The sequence below is a fragment of the Rhinoraja longicauda genome, chromosome 44, assembly GCF_053455715.1.
Source record: "Rhinoraja longicauda isolate Sanriku21f chromosome 44, sRhiLon1.1, whole genome shotgun sequence".
Lineage (NCBI taxonomy): Eukaryota > Metazoa > Chordata > Chondrichthyes > Rajiformes > Arhynchobatidae > Rhinoraja > Rhinoraja longicauda.
Window position 1 is genome coordinate 2,560,231 of NC_135996.1, and position 18,443 is coordinate 2,578,673.

At 55.1% G+C, this 18,443-nt stretch overlaps 2 protein-coding genes across 2 annotated transcripts in view; one reads left to right on the forward strand and one right to left on the reverse strand.

Annotated features, from left to right (window-relative positions):
• Positions 1–4,945, reverse strand: part of ubqln4 (ubiquilin 4) — a 100,599-nt gene extending 95,654 nt beyond the window's left edge. Inside the window, exon 1 of the mRNA XM_078431902.1 lies at positions 4,781–4,945. Coding sequence (XP_078288028.1) covers positions 4,781–4,879 — 99 coding nt within the window. The 5' untranslated portion in view covers positions 4,880–4,945. The remainder of the gene's footprint in view (positions 1–4,780) is intronic.
• Positions 4,946–6,123: 1,178 nt separating this feature from the next.
• Positions 6,124–8,481, forward strand: LOC144612263 (transmembrane protein 60-like). The gene has a single exon (XM_078431821.1). It carries the CDS (start codon positions 6,209–6,211, stop codon positions 6,626–6,628), a length of 420 nt encoding a protein of 139 aa, XP_078287947.1. The 5' UTR covers positions 6,124–6,208; the 3' UTR covers positions 6,629–8,481.
• The last annotated feature ends 9,962 nt before the right edge of the window (positions 8,482–18,443 follow it).

Genomic DNA, 18,443 nt, shown 5'->3' on the forward strand with positions numbered 1-18,443 from the left:
AAAATAAAGTAAAAAGACTAATGCCATTTAGAATCCTGCACGAAACAGGATTCTACTAGATGAAGGCAGTCATGGAGATAATATGGAAGCTAATAAAGGCAAGTGGATTTGGACAAAGGTAATGATATTGTGGACAGACACAAAAAGCTGGAGTAACTCAGCAGGTCAGACAGCATCTCTGGAGAAAAGGAATGGGTGGCGTTTCAGATCGAGACCTTTCTTCAGACTGAGAGTCAGGGGAAAGTGAAACAAGAGATATAGGCAGTGATATTGAGAGACATAGAACAAATGAATGAAAGATATGCAAAAAAAAGTAACGACGATAAAGGAAACTGGCTATTGTAGGCTGTGGGCTAGGTGAAAACTAGCTACAGACAATGAGACTCACCAGGACAACAGTATAATGCGTAGGAAGGAACTGCCGATGCTGATTTAAACCAAAGATAGACACAAAAAGCTGGAGTAACTCAGCGGGACTGGCAGCATCTCTGGAGAGAAGCAATGGGTGACGTTTCGGGTTGAGACCCTTTCTTTAGTATAATGGGCTTGATCAAAGTGGCTGTCTCCAGTGAGATCGAATCATGGATGATCATCCCACTGCCCACAAACATGGATGATCATCCCACTGCCCACAAACTGACAATGAACACTGCGGTGCTGTTGCCCATAAGACAGGAAAGGAAGAAATGAGGAACTGACACGGAATGCTGGAATAACTTAGCGGGTCAGGCAGCATCATGGATAGGTGACGTTTCAGAACATTATTCTTCAATAATCTAATGAAGGGCCCTGATTCAAAATGTCACTTAACTTCATTTTCCAGATTTGCCGCCTGAGCCGCTGAGTTACTCCAGCACTTTGAGGGTTTTTTTTAAACCAGAACTGAACTTCAGTTTAGTTTCTTGTCACGTTTGTTGCGTGCTATATGGTTAGCAGTCAACACATGATTACAATCAAGCAATAAAGTGTATTACAGTACATTTGCAGCACAGTACAAGGGAATAACATTTAGTGCAAGGTAAAGCCAGCAAAGTCCGATCAAGGGTCACCAAAGAGGTAGATAGTAGTTCAGCACTGCTCTCTGGTTGAGGTAGGATGGTTCAGCTGCCCGATAGCAGCTGGGAACAAATTGTTGCTGAATCTGGAAGCGTGTGTTTTCACACTTCACTACCTTTCGCCCAATGGGAGAGGGGAGAACATGACTCATTGGGTCAGTGTCCCAGCTCCATCCAAAGTGTGTCCTGGTCGATCATTTAGGGGGAGATCAGCCCAAACATCTGGGCAGATATTCACAGAGGCGGAGAAGGTTGCCGTATGGCACCACTTAGCGCGATAAAATGAACCACATGGCAGCCACTGGAAATGCATGGGGATTCATCACAGGCTCTTCCCAAACACCAGGCATTAAGCGCTTGAACATCGCAATCCAGTTTGCCAAATCTCCCCATCACGTTGCCTCCATTGCAGTCTTATACACACGGATATGTGGAGGCACAGTGGCCAAAGCACACGCTGGCCATCCCAGGGATGAGGGATGCTACAAAAAGGAGAGAGCACCAGGGACAGACAGTGGAACATAGGCATGGGGGGGGGGGGGAGCCCAGGGATCATCCAAGGGGAAGGGGACGATTAGGGAATGGGTGCTCTGGAGGGGGAGCCGAGGCAATCAGGGCAGGGAGAGAGGTTTAGTGAGATAGATCCGGGGGGGGGGGGGGGGGGGGGAGAGATCTGAAAGGGAAAGGGAGGGAAGTCCAGGTGGGGCAATGACTGGGGACAGGGGCAAGAGATCAAGACCAGGAGAGGAAGGGAATCAGGGCAGGGGAAAGGAAGGGAATTCCGGGTGGGTGGCAATGACTGGGGTTCGGGGGAAGAGATCTAGAGGAGGTAAAATCAGGTCGGGGAGAAAGAGAGAGAGATCTGTGGGAGTGGAGGTACAGGGGGAGAGATCTGTGGGAGTGGAGGTTGGGGGGTTCGGGGAGAGAGAGATCTGGGGGAGTGGAGGTTGGGAGGAGATCTGTCGGAGTGGAGGTTGGGGGGATTCGGGGAGAGAGAGATCTGGGGGAGTGGGGGTTGGGAGGTTCGGGGAGAGAGATCTGTGGGGGTGGATGTTGAGGGGGTGGGAGAGAGAGATCTGTGGGAGTGGAGGTTGGGGGGAGATCTGTGGGAGTGGAGGTTGTGGGGGAGATCTGGGGGAGTGGAGGTTGGGGGGTTCAGGGAGAGGGATCTGTGGGAGTGGAGGTTGTGGGGGAGTGGAGGTTGGGGGTTCAGGGAGAGGGATCTGGGGGAGTGGAGGTTGGGGGGTTCAGGGAGAGGGATCTGGGGGAGTGGAGGTTGGGGGGTGGGAGAGTGAGATCTGGGGGAGTGGAGGTTGGGGGGTGGGAGAGTGAAATCAGGGGGGGGAGTGGGGTTCGGGGAGAGAGTGGAGGTTGGGGGGGGTGGGAGAGAAAGATCTGTGGGAGTGGAGGTTGGGTGGTTTGGGGAGAGAGATCTGTGGGAGTGGAAGTTCGGGGGGGGGAGATCTGTGGGAGTGGGGGTTCTGGGAGAGATTTGGGGGAGTGGAGGTTGGGGGGTTCGGGGAGAGGGATCCGGGGGAGTGGAGGTTTGGGGGGTGTGGCAGAGTGAGATCTGTGGGAGTGGGGGTTTGGGGGGAGATCTGTAGGAGTGGAGGTTGGGGGGTGGGAGAGTGAAATCAGGGGGGGTTGGGGGTTCAGAATTTGTGGGGGTGGAGGTTGGGGGGAGAGAGATCTGTGGGAATGGAGGTTCGGGGGGAGATCTGGGGGAGTGGAGGTTCAGCGGGAGAGAGAGAGATCTGGAGGAGTGGAGGTTTGGGGGGGGAGATCTGTGGGAGTGGAGGTTGGAGGGGTGGGAGAGAGAGATCTGGGGGGTGGAGGTTCGAGGAGAGGGATCTGGGGGAGTGGTGGTTGGGGGGGAGAGGGATCTGGGGGAGAGAGAGAAATCTGGGGTTGGGGGGAGAGAGATCTGGGGTTGAGGGGAGATCTGGGGTAGTGGGGGGTTAGAGTGTGGGAGTAGAGGTTTGGGGGGTGGGAGAGTGAAATCAGGGGGGGTTGGGGGTTCGGAATCTGTGGGGGTGGAGGTTGGGGGGAGAGAGATCCGTGAGAATGGAGGTTCGGGGGGGGGAGATCTGGGGGAGTGGAGGTTCAGCGGGAGAGAGAGAGATCTGGAGGAGTGGGGGTTTGGGGGGGGAGATCTGTGGGAGTGGAGGTTGGAGGGGTGGGAGAGAGAGAGATCTGGGGGTGGAAGTTCGAGGAGAGGGGAGTGGTGGTTGGGGGGGAGATCTGTGGGAGTAGAGGTTGGGGGAAGGTCTGTGGGAGTGGAGGTTGGGGGAAGGTCTGTGGGAGTGGAGGTTGAGGGGGGGAGATCTGTGGGAGTGGAGGTTGGGGGTTCGGGGGGAGAGGTAGCTGGGGGGAGATCTGGGGGAGTGGAGGTTCAGCGGGGGAGAGAGAGATCTGGGGGAGTGGAGGTGTGGGAGAGAGGGATCTGTGAAGTAGGGGTTCAGGGAAAGATCTGGGGAAGTGGGGGTTGGAGGGGTGGGAGAGAGAGATCGGGGGAGTGGATGTTGAGGGGGGAAGAGAGATCTGGGGTTGAGGGGAGATCTGGGGTAGTGGGGGGTTAGAGATCTGTGGGAGTAGAGGTTTGGGGTTGGGGAGAGAGATCTGGGGTTGAGGGAAGATCTGGGGTTGGGGGGGAGAGAGATCTGTGGGAGTAGAGGTTTGGGGGGCAGAGAGAGAGATCTGGGGGAGTGGAGGTTGGGGGGGAGAGAGATCTGGGGGAGTGGAGGAATGAGGGGGAGAGTGATCTGGGGGAGTGGGGGTTGGAGGGGAGAGGGATCTGGGGGAGTGGGGGTTCAGGGGGGAGAGGGATCTGGGGGAGTGGAGGAATGAGGGGGAGAGGGATCTGGGGGAGTGGGGGTTGGAGGGGAGAGGGATCTGGGGGAGTGGGGGGTTCAGGGGGGAGAGGGATCTGGGGGAGTAGAGGTTTGGGGGGAGGGGAGATCTGGGGTTGAGGGGAGATCTGGGGTAGTGGGGGGGTTAGAGATCTGTGGGAGTGGAGGTTGGGGGGGGAGAGGGATCTGTGGGAGTGGAGGTTGGGGGGAGAGGTAGTTGGGGGGGATATCTGGGGGAGTGGAGGTTCAGGGGGGAGAGAGATCTGGGGGAGTAGAGGTTTGGGGGGAGGGGAGATCTGGGATTGAGGGGAGATCTGGGGTAGTGGGGGGTTAGAGATCTGTGGGAGTAGAGGTTGGGGGGGGAGAGGGATCTGTGGGAGTGGAGGTTGGGGGGAGAGGTAGATGGGGGGGATATCTGGGGGAGTGGAGGTTCAGGGGGAGAGGGATCTGTGGGAGTGGAGGTTGGGGGGAGAGGTAGTTGGGGGGAGAGGTAGTTGGGGGGGAGAGGTAGTTGGGGGGGAGAGGTAGTTGGGGGGGATATCTGGGGGAGTGGAGGTTCAGGGGGAGAGAGATCTGGGGTTGAGGGGAGATCTGGGGTAGTGGGGGGTTAGAGATCTGTGGGAGTAGAGGTTTGGGGTTGGGGGGGAGAGAGATCTGTGGGAGATCTGTAGGGGGACGGGGAGGCAATCAGGCAGAGCAGGAGGAGAGGGGGGCTGAGGTTAGGGAGGGGAGGGGAGGGGAGGGGAGGGCAGTGGGTTTGGGGCCGGGGGTGAGGGGGAGACTCTCCCCGCGGGTGACGCCGGGCCTCACCCTCTGCTCCTCATTCCTTGCCCTCCCATCTTGCCCTTGCCCTCTCCCTCTCTCTCTCTCTCTCACCTCCCGCACGGACGCCTCCTCGTCCACCGCGAACTCCTCGCGGTCCTTGGGCGTCTTCACCGTCACTTTAATCCGCCGCTTTCCAGAACCTTCCGCCATCCCTGCCCCGTCCGTCCGTCCGCCCGCCCGCGCACTGCCCGCCGGGAGCCGCCCGGCCCGCCTGCGCGCGCACCCGCGACAAGGCCCCGCCCCCCGGGGAAGGAACCGCCCACAAACCCCCCCCACTCCTCCCCCGTCAATCACCGAGACCGGGTCCCGCACCCTCCCCGGTAACCCGTCAATCACCAGGACACCAGCCCCCCTCCACCCAGAGCTACCCCTCTGTCAATCACCGAGACCGCATCCCGCCCCTCCTCGGGAACACGACAATCACCAGGACACGTCCCGCCCCCCCAACCACAACTACCGCCCCGTCAACCACCGAGTCCGCGCCCCGCCCCCTCCCGGGGAACCCGCCAATCACCCCTCCCCGGGAACCCGCCAATCACCAGGACACGCCCCCCACCCAGAGCATCCGCGAACAACCCCGAGACCGAGCTCCACCCCCTTCCCCCGAACCGCCAATCCCCGCCCTGGACCCGCCCACAACTCACAGCCCCGAACACAACCCGCCCCGTCAATCACGGAGACCGCGCCCCGGGCCCGCCCATGACTTGTTCACAACCCGCAACCCCGCCAATAACAGAACACTCCTCCCACCATGGACCCGTCCACAGCCTGCCAATCACCGGGACACGCGCACTCACCAGGGGACCGCCCCCTCCACCAACCACCACGTCAATCACCGTGAGACCCCGCCCCAAGAACCCGCCAATCACCAGGACACGCGCGCCTCACCATCCAGAGCAACCGCGCACAACTCGCAGCCCCGCCAATCCGACGCTCAATGCTAATTCCCCAGTGGGGGGGGGGGGGAAGAGAGCAGTGATCGGGGGGGGGGAAGAGAGCAGTGATAGGGGGGGGGGGAAGAGAGCAGTGATCGGGGGGGGAGAGAGAGCAGTGGTCTGGGAGGTTATTTCCAGGGGTGGTGAGGGTCTGGATGGGAGACTCTCCCCGCGGGTGTCGCCAGGAGAGTGGGGGAAGTCTCCCCGGTCAAAACATCCCCGTCCCCCTTCCACCCTCCCAGGGCAGCCAATCATCGTGCTCCCGTCCACCGCGCCCGCCAATCAGAAGCGCATCCCGCAAGGGAGTGGTCAACCAGAGCCCTCCGACCATCCCGCAACCACCAATCACAGGCGGCCCTCCCGCGCGGTCTCTGCCCACAGGCCCGGCAGCCAATCACACCGCTCTCCCCAATCACCCCCCAGCGTCACGTCCGGCGCCGGGTTCTTCCGGTTCCGGCCGGGGCGGGGTTTCCATGGCGACGCCCAGTGCGGCCTAGCGCGCAGGCCGGAGCCCGAGCCCGAGCCTGGGCCTGGGGTTTGCAGGATGTCGCTAGCGCAGCGGGTGCTGCTGACCTGGATGCTCGGCCTGCTCTTCCTTATCGTGCTGGTGCTGAAGATGGAGGAAACGCTGGGCTGGAGCTGGTTCCTGGTCTTCGTGCCGCTCTGGCTGCTGGACGCGGCGCTGCTGGCGTTGCTGCTGGCACGGCTGGCGGGCCGCTGCAAGGCGGCGGCTGCGGCAGCGGCGGCGGGAGCGGGGGCCGAGGCGGAGCGGGCCGGCCTGAGGCGCCGGGCACTCGGCCTGTGCGCGCTGCTGCTGCAGCTCGCCTTCCTGCTGGCGCTGGCCGCCCGCCTGCAGCGCCTGGCTGAGCTGCCGCTATGCTGGGTGCTGGCGCCGCTCTGGCTGCTGCTGCTCGGCGCCATCGCAGAGGTGTCGAGGCGGACCTTCGCCGCTAGGCCCGAGTGAAGAGGGGCCCGGGGGCCCCCCGGGGAGGATCCACACTAGTGAAAAGGGGCCCCTGGACAGAGGCACCTTCGCCGCCAGGCCCGAGTGAATAGGGGCCCGGGGAGCATCCACACTAGTGAAGAGGGCCCCCCGGACAGAGGCACCTTCGCCGCCAGGCCCGAGTGAATAGGGGCCCGGGGAGCATCCACACTAGTGAAGAGGGCCCCCCGGACAGAGGCACCTTTGCCGCCAGGGCTAAGCGAAGCAGGGCCCCCATGAAAATCAACAACACAGTGAAGAGGGGCCCGGGGCCCCCGGGGAGCATACACACTAATGAAAAGGGGCCCCGGGACAGAGGCACCTTTGCGGGCAGGCCCGACTGAACAGGGGCCCGGGACATAGGCACTTTCGCCGCCAGGGCTAAGCGAAACAGGGCCCCCATAAGGATCAACAACACAGTGAAGAGGGGCCCGAGGGCAGGCACTTTTGCTACCAGGCCTGAGTGAAGAGGGACCCGTGAAGCATCCACCCTAGTGAAGAGGGGCCCGCTCCCGTGAGGATCAACACCACAGGCCTTGAGGGGCCCACCGACCCAGAGGAGGTGATCCCAGCCCCCGGGGACATCCACACCACCGGCAGGCGCGAGTGAGGGGGGCCCCAGGGACAGAAGCACCTTCGCCGTCAGCCCCCCCGTGAGAGACCTGGACCGTGAGGGGCCCACCGACTCAGAGAGGTCCCGACCCAAGGGACGACAACCCCAGTTGGCCAGCCTGAGTGAGGGACCGGGAAGCACACGCCCACTGACTCAGAGAGGTGCCGACCCTCTGCATCTTTGCCGGCCAGCCCGAGGGAAGGGGCCCAGAGGAAGTACAACCAGCCACCACCCCCCCCCCCCCCCCCCCACCCACACTGGGCCTAGTATCCTCGGCTGAGGCCACTTACTCCACAAACACTCAGGCACACGGACCCCCCCAGATGCTCAGGAGGGGGCCGCAGGGTACACGGATATCATAAGGTCTTAAATGATGGGAGCAGAATCAGGCCATTCGGCCCATCAAGTTTACTCCATTCAATCATGGCTGATCTATCTCTCCCTCCTAACCCCACTCTTCTGCCTTCTCCCCATAACCCCTGACACCCGTACTAATCAACAATACCCAAGGCCAGTTCTCTGGACACACAGCTCCCACGGTCCTCCTGTATATAGGCGAGACCAAGTGCAGGCTCAGAGATGGTTTCGCTGAACACCTCCGCTCAGTCTGCCTAAACCTACCTGATCTCCCGGTTGCTCAACACTTTAACTCCCATTCCCACACTGACCTTTCTGTCCTGGGCCTCCTCCATTGTCAGAGTGAGGCCCAGCGCTAATTGGAGGAACAGCACCTCTTATTTCACTTGGGCAGCTTACACCCCAGCGGTATGAACATTAACTTCTCTAACTTCAAGCAACCCTTGCTTTCCCTCTCGATCCCAGTTCTCTGACCAGTCTTACTGTCTCCGACTACATTTTACCTCTGTACCGCCCACTCCCCTGACATCAGTCTGAGGAAGGGTGTCGAGCCGAAACATCACCCAGAGATGCTGCCTGTCCCGCTGAGTTACTCCACCATTTTGTGTCTATATCAGCTCCCGCCGTCCCTAGACTTAGCTGCTTTGGATGGGGCCCCTGGATCGTCGGATGGGGCCCCAGACACATAGATACCTCGGGCCAGGACTGGCTCTACGACTCTGGACTCTCAGATCCTCCACCCGGACGAGGCCAAGCAATTTGGACCATGTATCAGGTATACGGATGGACGACAGTTTTATATTCCTGTATTGATACTGCGGAAATAAAGACTAGCTGGACAATGCAGTTGCTGTCCACTGTCCGTTTGACGGCACTGGGCCTGTGCTCGCCGGAGTTAATGAGGATGAGGGGGGGAGCGCATTGAAACTTACCCAATAGTGAAAGGCCTGGATCAAGCGGATGTGGAGAGGATGTTTCCACCAGCGAGAGAGTCTAGGACCAGAGGTTGTAGCCTCAGAATTAAAGAATAGGAGATGAGGAGAGATTTCTTACATCAGTGGGTGGGGTGAATCTGTGGAATTCATTCCTAAGGTCATAAGCGATTGGAGCAGGATCAGGCCATTTGGCCCATCGTGGCTGATCTATCTCTCCCCCCTACCCCATTCTCCTGCCTTCTCCCCATAACCCCTGACACACGTACTAATCAAGAGGTATGGGTCACTAACACAGCCTGCATTGCCACAGTACGGGGCCGGCACACACACTACACACACTAGGGACAATTTACACCTACACCAAGCCAATTAACCTGCATTTGGAGTGTGGGAGGAATCCGAAGATCTCGGAAAAGCCCACGCGGGGAGACCCGACAAACTCCGTACAGACAGCACCCATAGTCGGGATCGAACCCGGTCTTTGGTGCTGAAAGCACTAATGCAGCAATTCTACCGCTGCGCCACCATGCCATTCGTTGCTTGTCAAAGATACAGTGGGAGATAGATCCGTTCCAGATCCAGAGTGGGCGGTGAGGTGGCAGATACTGTCAAAAATTGGGAAGGGATTTCCAGGGGCGTGTGAGGTGTTGCACTTTGGGAGTTCGACTGTAAGGGGAAAGTATACAGTTAATGCCCAGATCTGTAAGAGCATTGATATATGGGGATCTTGGGTCTAAATCCATAACTCCCATGAAGTGTCACAACAGGAGTGGCATAGCAATAGGCCCACTACCTCACAGCGGCAGTGATCCAGGTTCAATGCTCGGGTGCTGCCTGTGTGGAGTACGTGCATTCTCCCTGTGACTCCATGTGGTTTTCCTCCCACATTCCAAAGACGTGTAGGTTAAATCTGCCCTAGTTTGTAGGATGCAAAAGTGTGATAACACTGAACTTGTGTACGGGTGATCGATGGTTGACGAGGACTCCGTGGGCTGATGGGCCTGTTTCCACGATTTATCTCTAAACTAAACTAAACAAATAAACAAACGAAAGAAGGCACAGGGTATGGGTGCCTTCATTGGTCGGGGCCTTGAGTATAAGAGTCAGGAGGTCATGTTGCACCTTTATGGGGTTGGCTGCATTTAGAGTCATGATCATACAATGCGGAAACGGGCCCTTTGGCCCAACTCAATCATGCACACCAAGATGCCCTGTCTAAGTTAGTCCCATTTGGCCGGCATCCGCCCTATCCTATCAATGAGTAAGGATAATTAGTGGGTGGGAGAAATGGGGCTGCACTGGTATGAAGGGGGGTGGTCAGATGAATCAGAAATGAGGGGGAGGGGGGATCAGGGGCGGCACGGTGGCACAGCGGTAGAGTTGCTGCCTTACAGCGAAGGCAGCACCGGAGACTCAGGTTCGATCCTGACTACGGGTGCTGTACTGTACGGAGTTTGTACGTTCTCCCCGTGACCTGCATGGGTTTTCTCCGAGATCTTCAGTTTCCTCCCACACTCCAAAGACATGCAGGTTTGTAGGCTAATTGGCTGGGCAAATGTAAAAATTGTCCCTAGTGGGTGTAGGATAGTGTTAGTGTGCGGGGATCGCTGGGCGGCGCGGACCCAGTGGGCCGAAGGGCCTGTTTCTGCGCTGTATCTCTAAATCAAATCAAATTACTGAAAATAAGAACATTCAATTTAATTTAATGGGTTGTTTGCTACCCAAGCTGTTCCTCCAGCTTTGATGTTTTGTTGCTAGTTTTGGAGTGGCCTCACTCGGGAAATGGAAGCGGCCCAGAACATTAAGGTCAATGTAGGAATGGGAAGGGGGGTTAAAATGGCTACCAACCGCGAGGTCCAGCAGGCCCTGGTGGACCGAGCGCAAGTGTTCGGTGGAACGGTCGTCCAGTCCACGCTTGGTCTCGCCGAGGTACCCGGAGTCCACATCGGGAACTCCGGATGCGGTAGATGAGGTTACGTCCATATGGACTCCTGTCTCACCTGGAGAAGCTGCTGGGGTCCCTGGATGGAAGTGAGGGAGAAGGTATAGGGACAGGTGTTGCATCTCCTGCAGTTGCAGGGGAAAGTACCTGTGGATGGTGGGAGTGGATGAGTGAACCAACGAGTTGTGGATGCTGCCTGTCCCCCTGAGTTACTCCAGCTTTTTGTGTCTATCTTCGGTTTAAACCAGCATCTGCAGTTCCTTCCTACACACTTTAATCCCTGTCCTTTCTGTCCTAGGCCACCTCCATTGTCAGAGTGAGGCCAAATGCAAATTGGAGGAGCAGCATCTCATATTTTGCTTGGGTAGTTTACAACCCAACGGTATGAATCTTGATTTCTCTAACTTCAAGTAACCCCTGCATTCCCTCTCTCTCCATCCCTCCCCAGCCAAGTCGTACCAGCTTCAACGTCGTCTTGTTCAGTCTCGTTGTCTGCACTCGTTCTCACCGTGCACACAGCTAACAATGTCATGCTTCCTTTATTATCGTCACATTTTTGCATATCTTTCATTCATTTGTTCTATATCACTGTCTATATCTCTCGTTTCCCTTTCCCCTGATTCTCAGTCTGAAGAAGGGTCTCGACACGAAACGTCACCTATTCCTTTCCTCCCAAGATGATGTCTTACCCGCTGAGTTACTCCAGCATTTTAGGTCCATCTTTGGGCACAGAGGAGACCCGGGTGAGGGACCCACCTAAGACAGCGGGGGGGGGGGGGGGGACATGTTCACTGAAGAAAGAGGACATCCTGAATGTCCTAGATGGGAAAGCCTCATCCAGGGAGCAGAGGTGGCGGAGACGGAGACGGAGAAATAGATAGTATGGAATGGAGGTGTAGTCAAGTTTACTGCAGGGGAAAGGGAAACGAGAGATATAGACAGTGATGTGGAGAGATATAGAACAAATGAATGAAAGATATGTAAAAATGTAACGATAATATAATAGATCGGGAAAGGGCAGAGTTATAGTAGATCGGGAAAGGGCAGAGAGAGGCAGAGTTACCCAAGTGATTTTGAGGGCAGGGTGGTAAAGTTATGGGATCCATGGATTCTGCATGGGAACTGAAGGCAGCCCAGATTCAGCTGTCTATGTCGCAGAGAAAGGGATGGGGAGTGGAGTTTAGTTTAGAGATACAGCATGGAAACAGGCCCTTCTACCCACCGAGACTGCGTCGACCAGCTTTCCCCATACACAAGCACTATCCCACACACTAGGAACAATTTTACAATTAATATCAAAGTCAAATATCCCTGTAAAGCGTCTTTGAGTGTTTGAAAAGCGCTATATAAATGTAATGCATTATTATTATTATTATTATTAATTAACTTACAAACCAATGAAGGCAAACTTCACATATGCCTTCCTTACTACTTAGGCCCCAAGATCCTTCTGCACATCTATGCTGTTAAAGCTCTTGCATTTAGACTTTAAAGATACAGCGCGGAGTCAGGCACTTTAGCCGACTGAGTCCGTGCCGACCAACGATCATCCTGCAAACTAGCACTATCCTACACACTAGGTACAATTAATCTACGTGGAGGAAGCTGGAGCACCTGAAGAAAATGCACGTGGCCATGGGGAGAACGTACAAACTCCGTACAGACAGCACCCGTAGTCAGGATTGAGCTCCGCGTCTCTGGTGCTGTAAGGCAGCAACTCTACCGCCACGCAACCCTGGTAGGATATAGAAGTATTGAATATCGTAGTTGAGAGACACAAGAGGTTGCACTTAGAATTTTCTGTTCACTTTTGGTCACCCTGCGGTGGGAAGCTGGAAAGAGTGCAGAGAATACTTACGAGGATGTTGCCAGGACTCGAGGGCCTGAGCTACAGGGAGACGTTGGGCAGGCTGGGACTCTATTCCTTCGATCACCGAAGGCTAAGGGGTGATCTTATGGAGGTGCACAAAATCATGAGGGGAATAGATAGGGTGAATGCATAAAGTCTTTTACCCAGAGTAGGGGAATTGAGAACCTGAGGACATAGATTTAAGGTGAGGGTGGAAAGATTTAATAGGAACCTGAGGGGCAATGTGTTCAGACAGAGGGTGGTTGGTGTATGGAACGAGCTGCCAGAGGAGGTACTTGAGGCAGGTACAATTACACCATTTAAGAGACACTTGGACAGGTACATAGGAAATAGTTAGCGGCAGCTGGACCAGATGCAGGCAAATGCAATTAGCATAAATTGGACATCTTGGCTGGCACGGAATAGTTGGGCCAAAAGGCCTGTTTCAGTGCCGTATGTAAAACTGGAGTAAATATACCGGAGCGCAGACGGGTTTGTCGCTGTATAACACTGGGGTACAGTACCGATGGGGAAGGGTCTGTCTGTATAACATTGGGGTACAGTACCGGTGGGGACGGGTCAGCACTGTATAACACTGGGGTGCAGTACCGGTCGGCACGGGTCAGCGGTGTATAACACTGGGATACAGTACTGGTGGGGATGGGTCTGTGTATAACACTGGGGTACAGTACCGGTGGGGAGGGGTCAGCGGTGTATAACACTGGGGTACAGTACCGGTCGGCACAGGTCTGTCTATACACTGGGGTACAGTGCCGGTGGGGAGAGGTCTATAACACTGGGGTACAGTACCGGTGGGGAGGGGTCTGTCACTGTATAACACTGGGGTACAGTACCGGTGGGGAGGGGTCTGTCACTGTATAACACTGGGGAACAGTACTGGTGGGGAGGGGTCTGTCACTGTATAACACTGGGGTACAGTACCGGTCGGGAGGGGTCTGTCACTGTATAACACTGGGGTACAGTACCGGTGGGGAGAGCTGTCACTGTATAACACTGGGGTACAGTACCGGTCGGGAGGGGTCTGTGTATAACACTGGGGTACAGTACTGGTGGGGAGGGGTCTGTGTATAACACTGGGGTACAGTACCGGTGGGGAGGGGTCTGTCACTGTATAACACTGGGGTACAGTACCGGTGGGGAGGGGTCTGTCACTGTATAACACTGGGGTACAGTACCGGTGGGGAGGGGTCTGTCTGTATAACACTGGGGTACAGTACCGGTGGGGAGGGGTCTGTCACTGTATAACACTGGGGTACAGTACCGGTGGGGAGGGGTCTGTCTGTATAACACTGGGGTACAGTACCGGTGGGGAGGGGTCTATAACACTGGGGTACAGTACCGGTCGGGAGGGGTCTGTCTGTATAACACTGGGGTACAGTACCGGTGGGGACGGGTCTGTCACTGTATAAACCTGGGCATTTTTTAATAGAACAGAACAGTTGGGTCAGGATTGTTTCGGGTCAGGACCCTGCTCCCAGATTGAGATGGCAGCAAGAAAGCTAAACATATATGACTGTGAGAGGCAGAGGTGGGGCTGGGGTTGGTAGGTGATAGTTGGACCCAGGTGAGGGGGAGGGGATGATGGAGCCAGGTTGGGGTATGAGGGGGATGGGGAAGGGAAGGAACAGGGGGGTGAGAGAGCCGGTGGCCGGTGGGAGGGAAAAGGAGAAAACCAAGGGAGGGGGGTTACCTTGAACTGGTAGACAGGGTGTCAGGGGTGATGGGGAGAAGGCAGGGGAATGGGGCTGAGAGGGAAAGGTAGATCAGCCATGATTGAAAGGGGGAGTAGACTTGATGGGCCGAATGGACTAATTCTTTCCTAGAAGTTATGAACTGGAGAATTCAATGTTCATGCTGTGAAATTGCATCTATTCAAGCAGAGATGTTGTTCTAGCCTGCATGGGCCCGCTCCTGGCAATGGAGAATTCCCAGGTCTAAGTAGTACCAATGGATAGCCATTGGTTGGCATCGGCTTTAGTGGGCCGAATGGCCAGCTTCCATGATTCTAGACAAGACAGGTGGGTGTGGGAAGGGAAGGGAAGGTGATTTAAAGTAAGCTGCAATCGGATGCTGCAGATGGGCGACGGATCGCTTGACCGGTCCGTGCATGGTCTTGCCGATGTTGAGCAGGCCACGTGGAACACAATGGAGCAGGTTGGAGGATGGTCAGGCTGCACTTAAAGTATGGTGCACACTTCGTGTCATAGACAATAGACAATAGGTGCAGGAGTAGGCCATTCGGCCCTTCGAGCCAGCACCGCCATTCAATGTGATCATGGCTGATCATTCTCAATCAGTACCCCATTCCTGCCTTCTCCCCATACCCCCTGACTCCGCTATCCTTAAGAGCTCTATCTAGCTCTCTCTTGAATGTATTCAGAGAATTGGCCTCCACTGCCTTCTGAGGCAGAGAATTCCACAGATTCACAACTCTCTGACTAAAAACGTTTTTCCTCATCTCTGTTCTAAATGGCCTACCCCTTATTCTTAAACTGTGGCCCCTGGTTCTGGACTCCCCCAACATTGGGAACATGTTTCCTGCCTCTAACGTGTCCAACCCCTTAATAATCTTATACGTTTCGATAAGATCCCCTCTCATCCTTCTAAATTCCAGTGTATACAAGCCTAGTCGCTCCAGTCTTTCAACATATGACAGTCCCGCCAACTAGCGATCCCCACATTTAAACACTCTAAACCCACTAGGGCCAATTTTTACATTTACAAAGCCCATTAACCTACAAACTTGTATGTGTTGGAATGTGGGAGGAAACCGAAGATCTTGGAGAAAACCCACGCAGGTCACGGGGAGAACATACAAACTCCGTACAGACAGCACCCGTAGTCGGGATGGAACCCGGGACTCCGGTGCTGCATTCGCTGTAAGGCAGCAACTCTGCCGCTGCGCCACCGTGCCGCCCTGACAATCCACTACGTCCTCTTTCGTGTTCTTGTTCTATGTCTGTATGAAACTTTGCAAGTCTTTAAGGTACAACAGAGGTCTTTAAGGTACAACAGAGGTCTTAATTACAGTAACTCAATGCTGGCAGCAAAGACAACTAAAATGGCTGCAACCCCACAATCTGACTGCACACTCCACACAGTCCATCAAACATCACACTCCCCCTTTCCAGTTTGAACGTCTCTATTCCTGAATGAGTCGCCTTGGGGAAGTACCACGATTGCAATGTGTCGATCGCCGAGGGACCACAGGCAGATCGGCGGGGAGTTCGTCTGGTGGAACTTCGTCAAGCCAGGGGAGGGGCAAATCAGGCACTCCAGTGTCCGCACGATTCGGCACCGGGGTGTCCAACTGCTTGGTTCTGGCCAGGCTCTGCGCAGTCTTCGCTGGAGGAACGTGGCTTGTTAATTGGTCATCATGCCGTCGGCACTCTCCTTCTTGTCCTTGGACGGTGGACATTTTGGTTCCAATGTGAGCCATGATCCTGCCAGCGCACCATTTATTTCGCTCGGTCGTATAATTGCTATAATATACGTAGTTGCCAATGTCGAATTTGGACTTGTACGACTTCGCTGGCTGAGTGCACGCCATGTTAGAGTTACGGGTCGGGTTCAAAACTGATAGGGGAGAGCGCACTTGACGTCCGAGCATCATCTCCACTGGAGTTCGACCGGTAGTGCAGTTTGGAACAGTTCGATACTGCTGTAAGAAATCACGCAATGCCAATTGTTTCGATTTCTTTTCAATTTCTACAGCACGTTTCATGGCTTGTTTGAAAATGCTGACAAGCCGCTCTGCCTCATCATTTGAGGGTGCTGATGTCAGATGCACAATTGAGTGATGTTTGCACCAGTCACTGAACATTTGCGAGGCAAATTGGGGTCCATTGTCGCTTACGATTGTTAAGGGCAATCCCCAAATGGCAAACAAATCGTCGAGCGCAGAAGTGGTTGTTTCGGTGGTTGGATATTTATTCATTTGGATAACATGTGGCCATTTCCAATGGGCGTCCATGACGACCAGCCACATGTCCTCCAGGAACAGCCCGTCAAAATCAATGTGGATTCGCTGCCATGGTTGGTCGGGGACGAGCCATGGGGAGGTCTTTTCCGGCGGATTCGGCGCTGTTTCAGCACATGGTGTCCAGTCCTTGCAGTGGTCGGCTATATCGGCCTCGATATTCGGCCACCACACATGCATGCGGGCGAGCGCCTTCATTCGCACAATTCCAATGTGTGTCTTGTGCAACATTTTCAGAATTGGTGATCGCAGTTCCGTCGGAATGATCACTCGACAGTCGCGGAGCAGAATGCCAACCTTTGAGGAGATTTCCGTTTGCGCATTCTGGAATGAGCGGAATTCCGTGTCCAGCTTGGGACTGTCCGGCCACTCCTGAGTGATAAAATGTCGTACCTTCGACAAAATGGGGTCTATGTTTGTATAGTTGGCGACCGCCCTTGCGGAGACGGGGAAATCGCCGATGACCCGCGTGTTGAGCAAGTTCACGTCCGTCTCAATTTCCATAATTGCCTCCTCTTTATCGAACGTCAGGTCGGGTCCAATCGGTAGATGAGACATTGCATCGGCATTGGCATGCTCGGCAGACTGTCGGTAAATGATGCGGTAATCATATCCCATCATGATCAGGGCCCAACGTTGTAGACGTGCAACGTCATGACAGGCAAACTTTTCTCCGGACTGAAAATAGTCAGCAGTGGCTTGTGGTCGGCGATGAGCAGGAAATGTCGCCCACTCAAATATTGGTGGAACTTCCAGACACCAAACACGATCGCCAGTGCTTCTTTCTCCACTTGGCTGTAGTTTTTCTCGGCGGTCGTCAGCGTTCTGGATGCGAACGCGATTGGTTCTTCCTTGCCGTTTCATTGCCGTTTGTGAGATTACAGCTCCAAGACCATACGGCGATGCATCGGCGGCCAGCGATACAATGTCGAAGCTCCCTCAAGAGGTGCATACAGTTCGTCCGACTTGTCCGCAACTCGTGTATACAGTTTGTCAGACTTGCCCGCAACGCCAGAAACCATTTGATCGACCCAGAAAAAATCCGGAGAAGGGACAGTTTCAGAAGAGCCGCTCCCCTGTGGAGGAAGGATCGGAACCCTGCTACCGGTCTCGACTGCTCATCATCACCGTGAGTGCCCGTATATCAAGTCCGTTTGTTACGCCTGCAACCAAAAAAATCTTCTCCAATCAATCCGTAGGAAAGCGGAGAAAGGGCAAGAAAGCGCAAAACACAGTCAACCAAATTGCGGAGACCATTTGTATTAAAGTGCTCAGTGTGTCCACGATCACCGACAAACCGAGGATGTCGCTGCGGGTCTCAAACGTTGATCTAGAGTTCCAGATGGACACTGGTGTCGCTGGTGGGTCAGGACATCTGGGAGAGGATCGGATCGCCAAAACTGAAACCGGCCAGCATCCGGCTTTTCGGATATGGACGACAGGCCATTCCCACGAAAGGCAAATGCACTGTCACCGTTTCCTGTAATGGTATGACACAGATGTTGCCGCTGATCGTCGTTGGCAAAGAAGGTACATCCCTGTGCGCCATCGACTGGATCCGTGCTTTCAAGCTTGACATGAACGCCTTGATCTACGATGGATCAACTATGTCATTGTCATCCACCACGGACTGCAACATGGTCAGCAAGTGCAAGAACAACCTGCAGAAGGTTCTTGACCAGTTTCCGGCCATTTTCACACCTGGACTCGGGCATTGCACAAAGATGAAGGCACGGCTCATACTCAAAGACGATGCCGGCCCTAAGTTCTTCAAACCAAGACCAGTTCCGTTCAGTCGGATGAACGCCGTCGACAAGGAACTCTGCCGTCTTGAAGAAATGGGAATTATCACCCATGTGGACCATTCAGAATGGGCCACACCCATAGTTGTCGTTCAGAAACCTTGTGGCAAGGTGGGCATCTGTGGCGACTACAAAGTGACTGTAAACCCTCAATTGCACATTGATCAACACCCCATACCAAGAGTGGACGAGCTGTTCGTCAAGCTGCAAGGAGGACAGTACTTCTCCAAATTGGACATGTCCGATGCGTATCTCCAAGTGGAACTGGACGCGACGAGACAAAAAACCTGCTGGTGATC

What these genes read in the sequence shown, in the direction of transcription:
- LOC144612263 (XM_078431821.1), top strand. Translation starts at nt 6,209, where the DNA reads ATGTCGCTAGCGCAGCGGGTGCTGCTGACCTGGATGCTCGGCCTGCTC.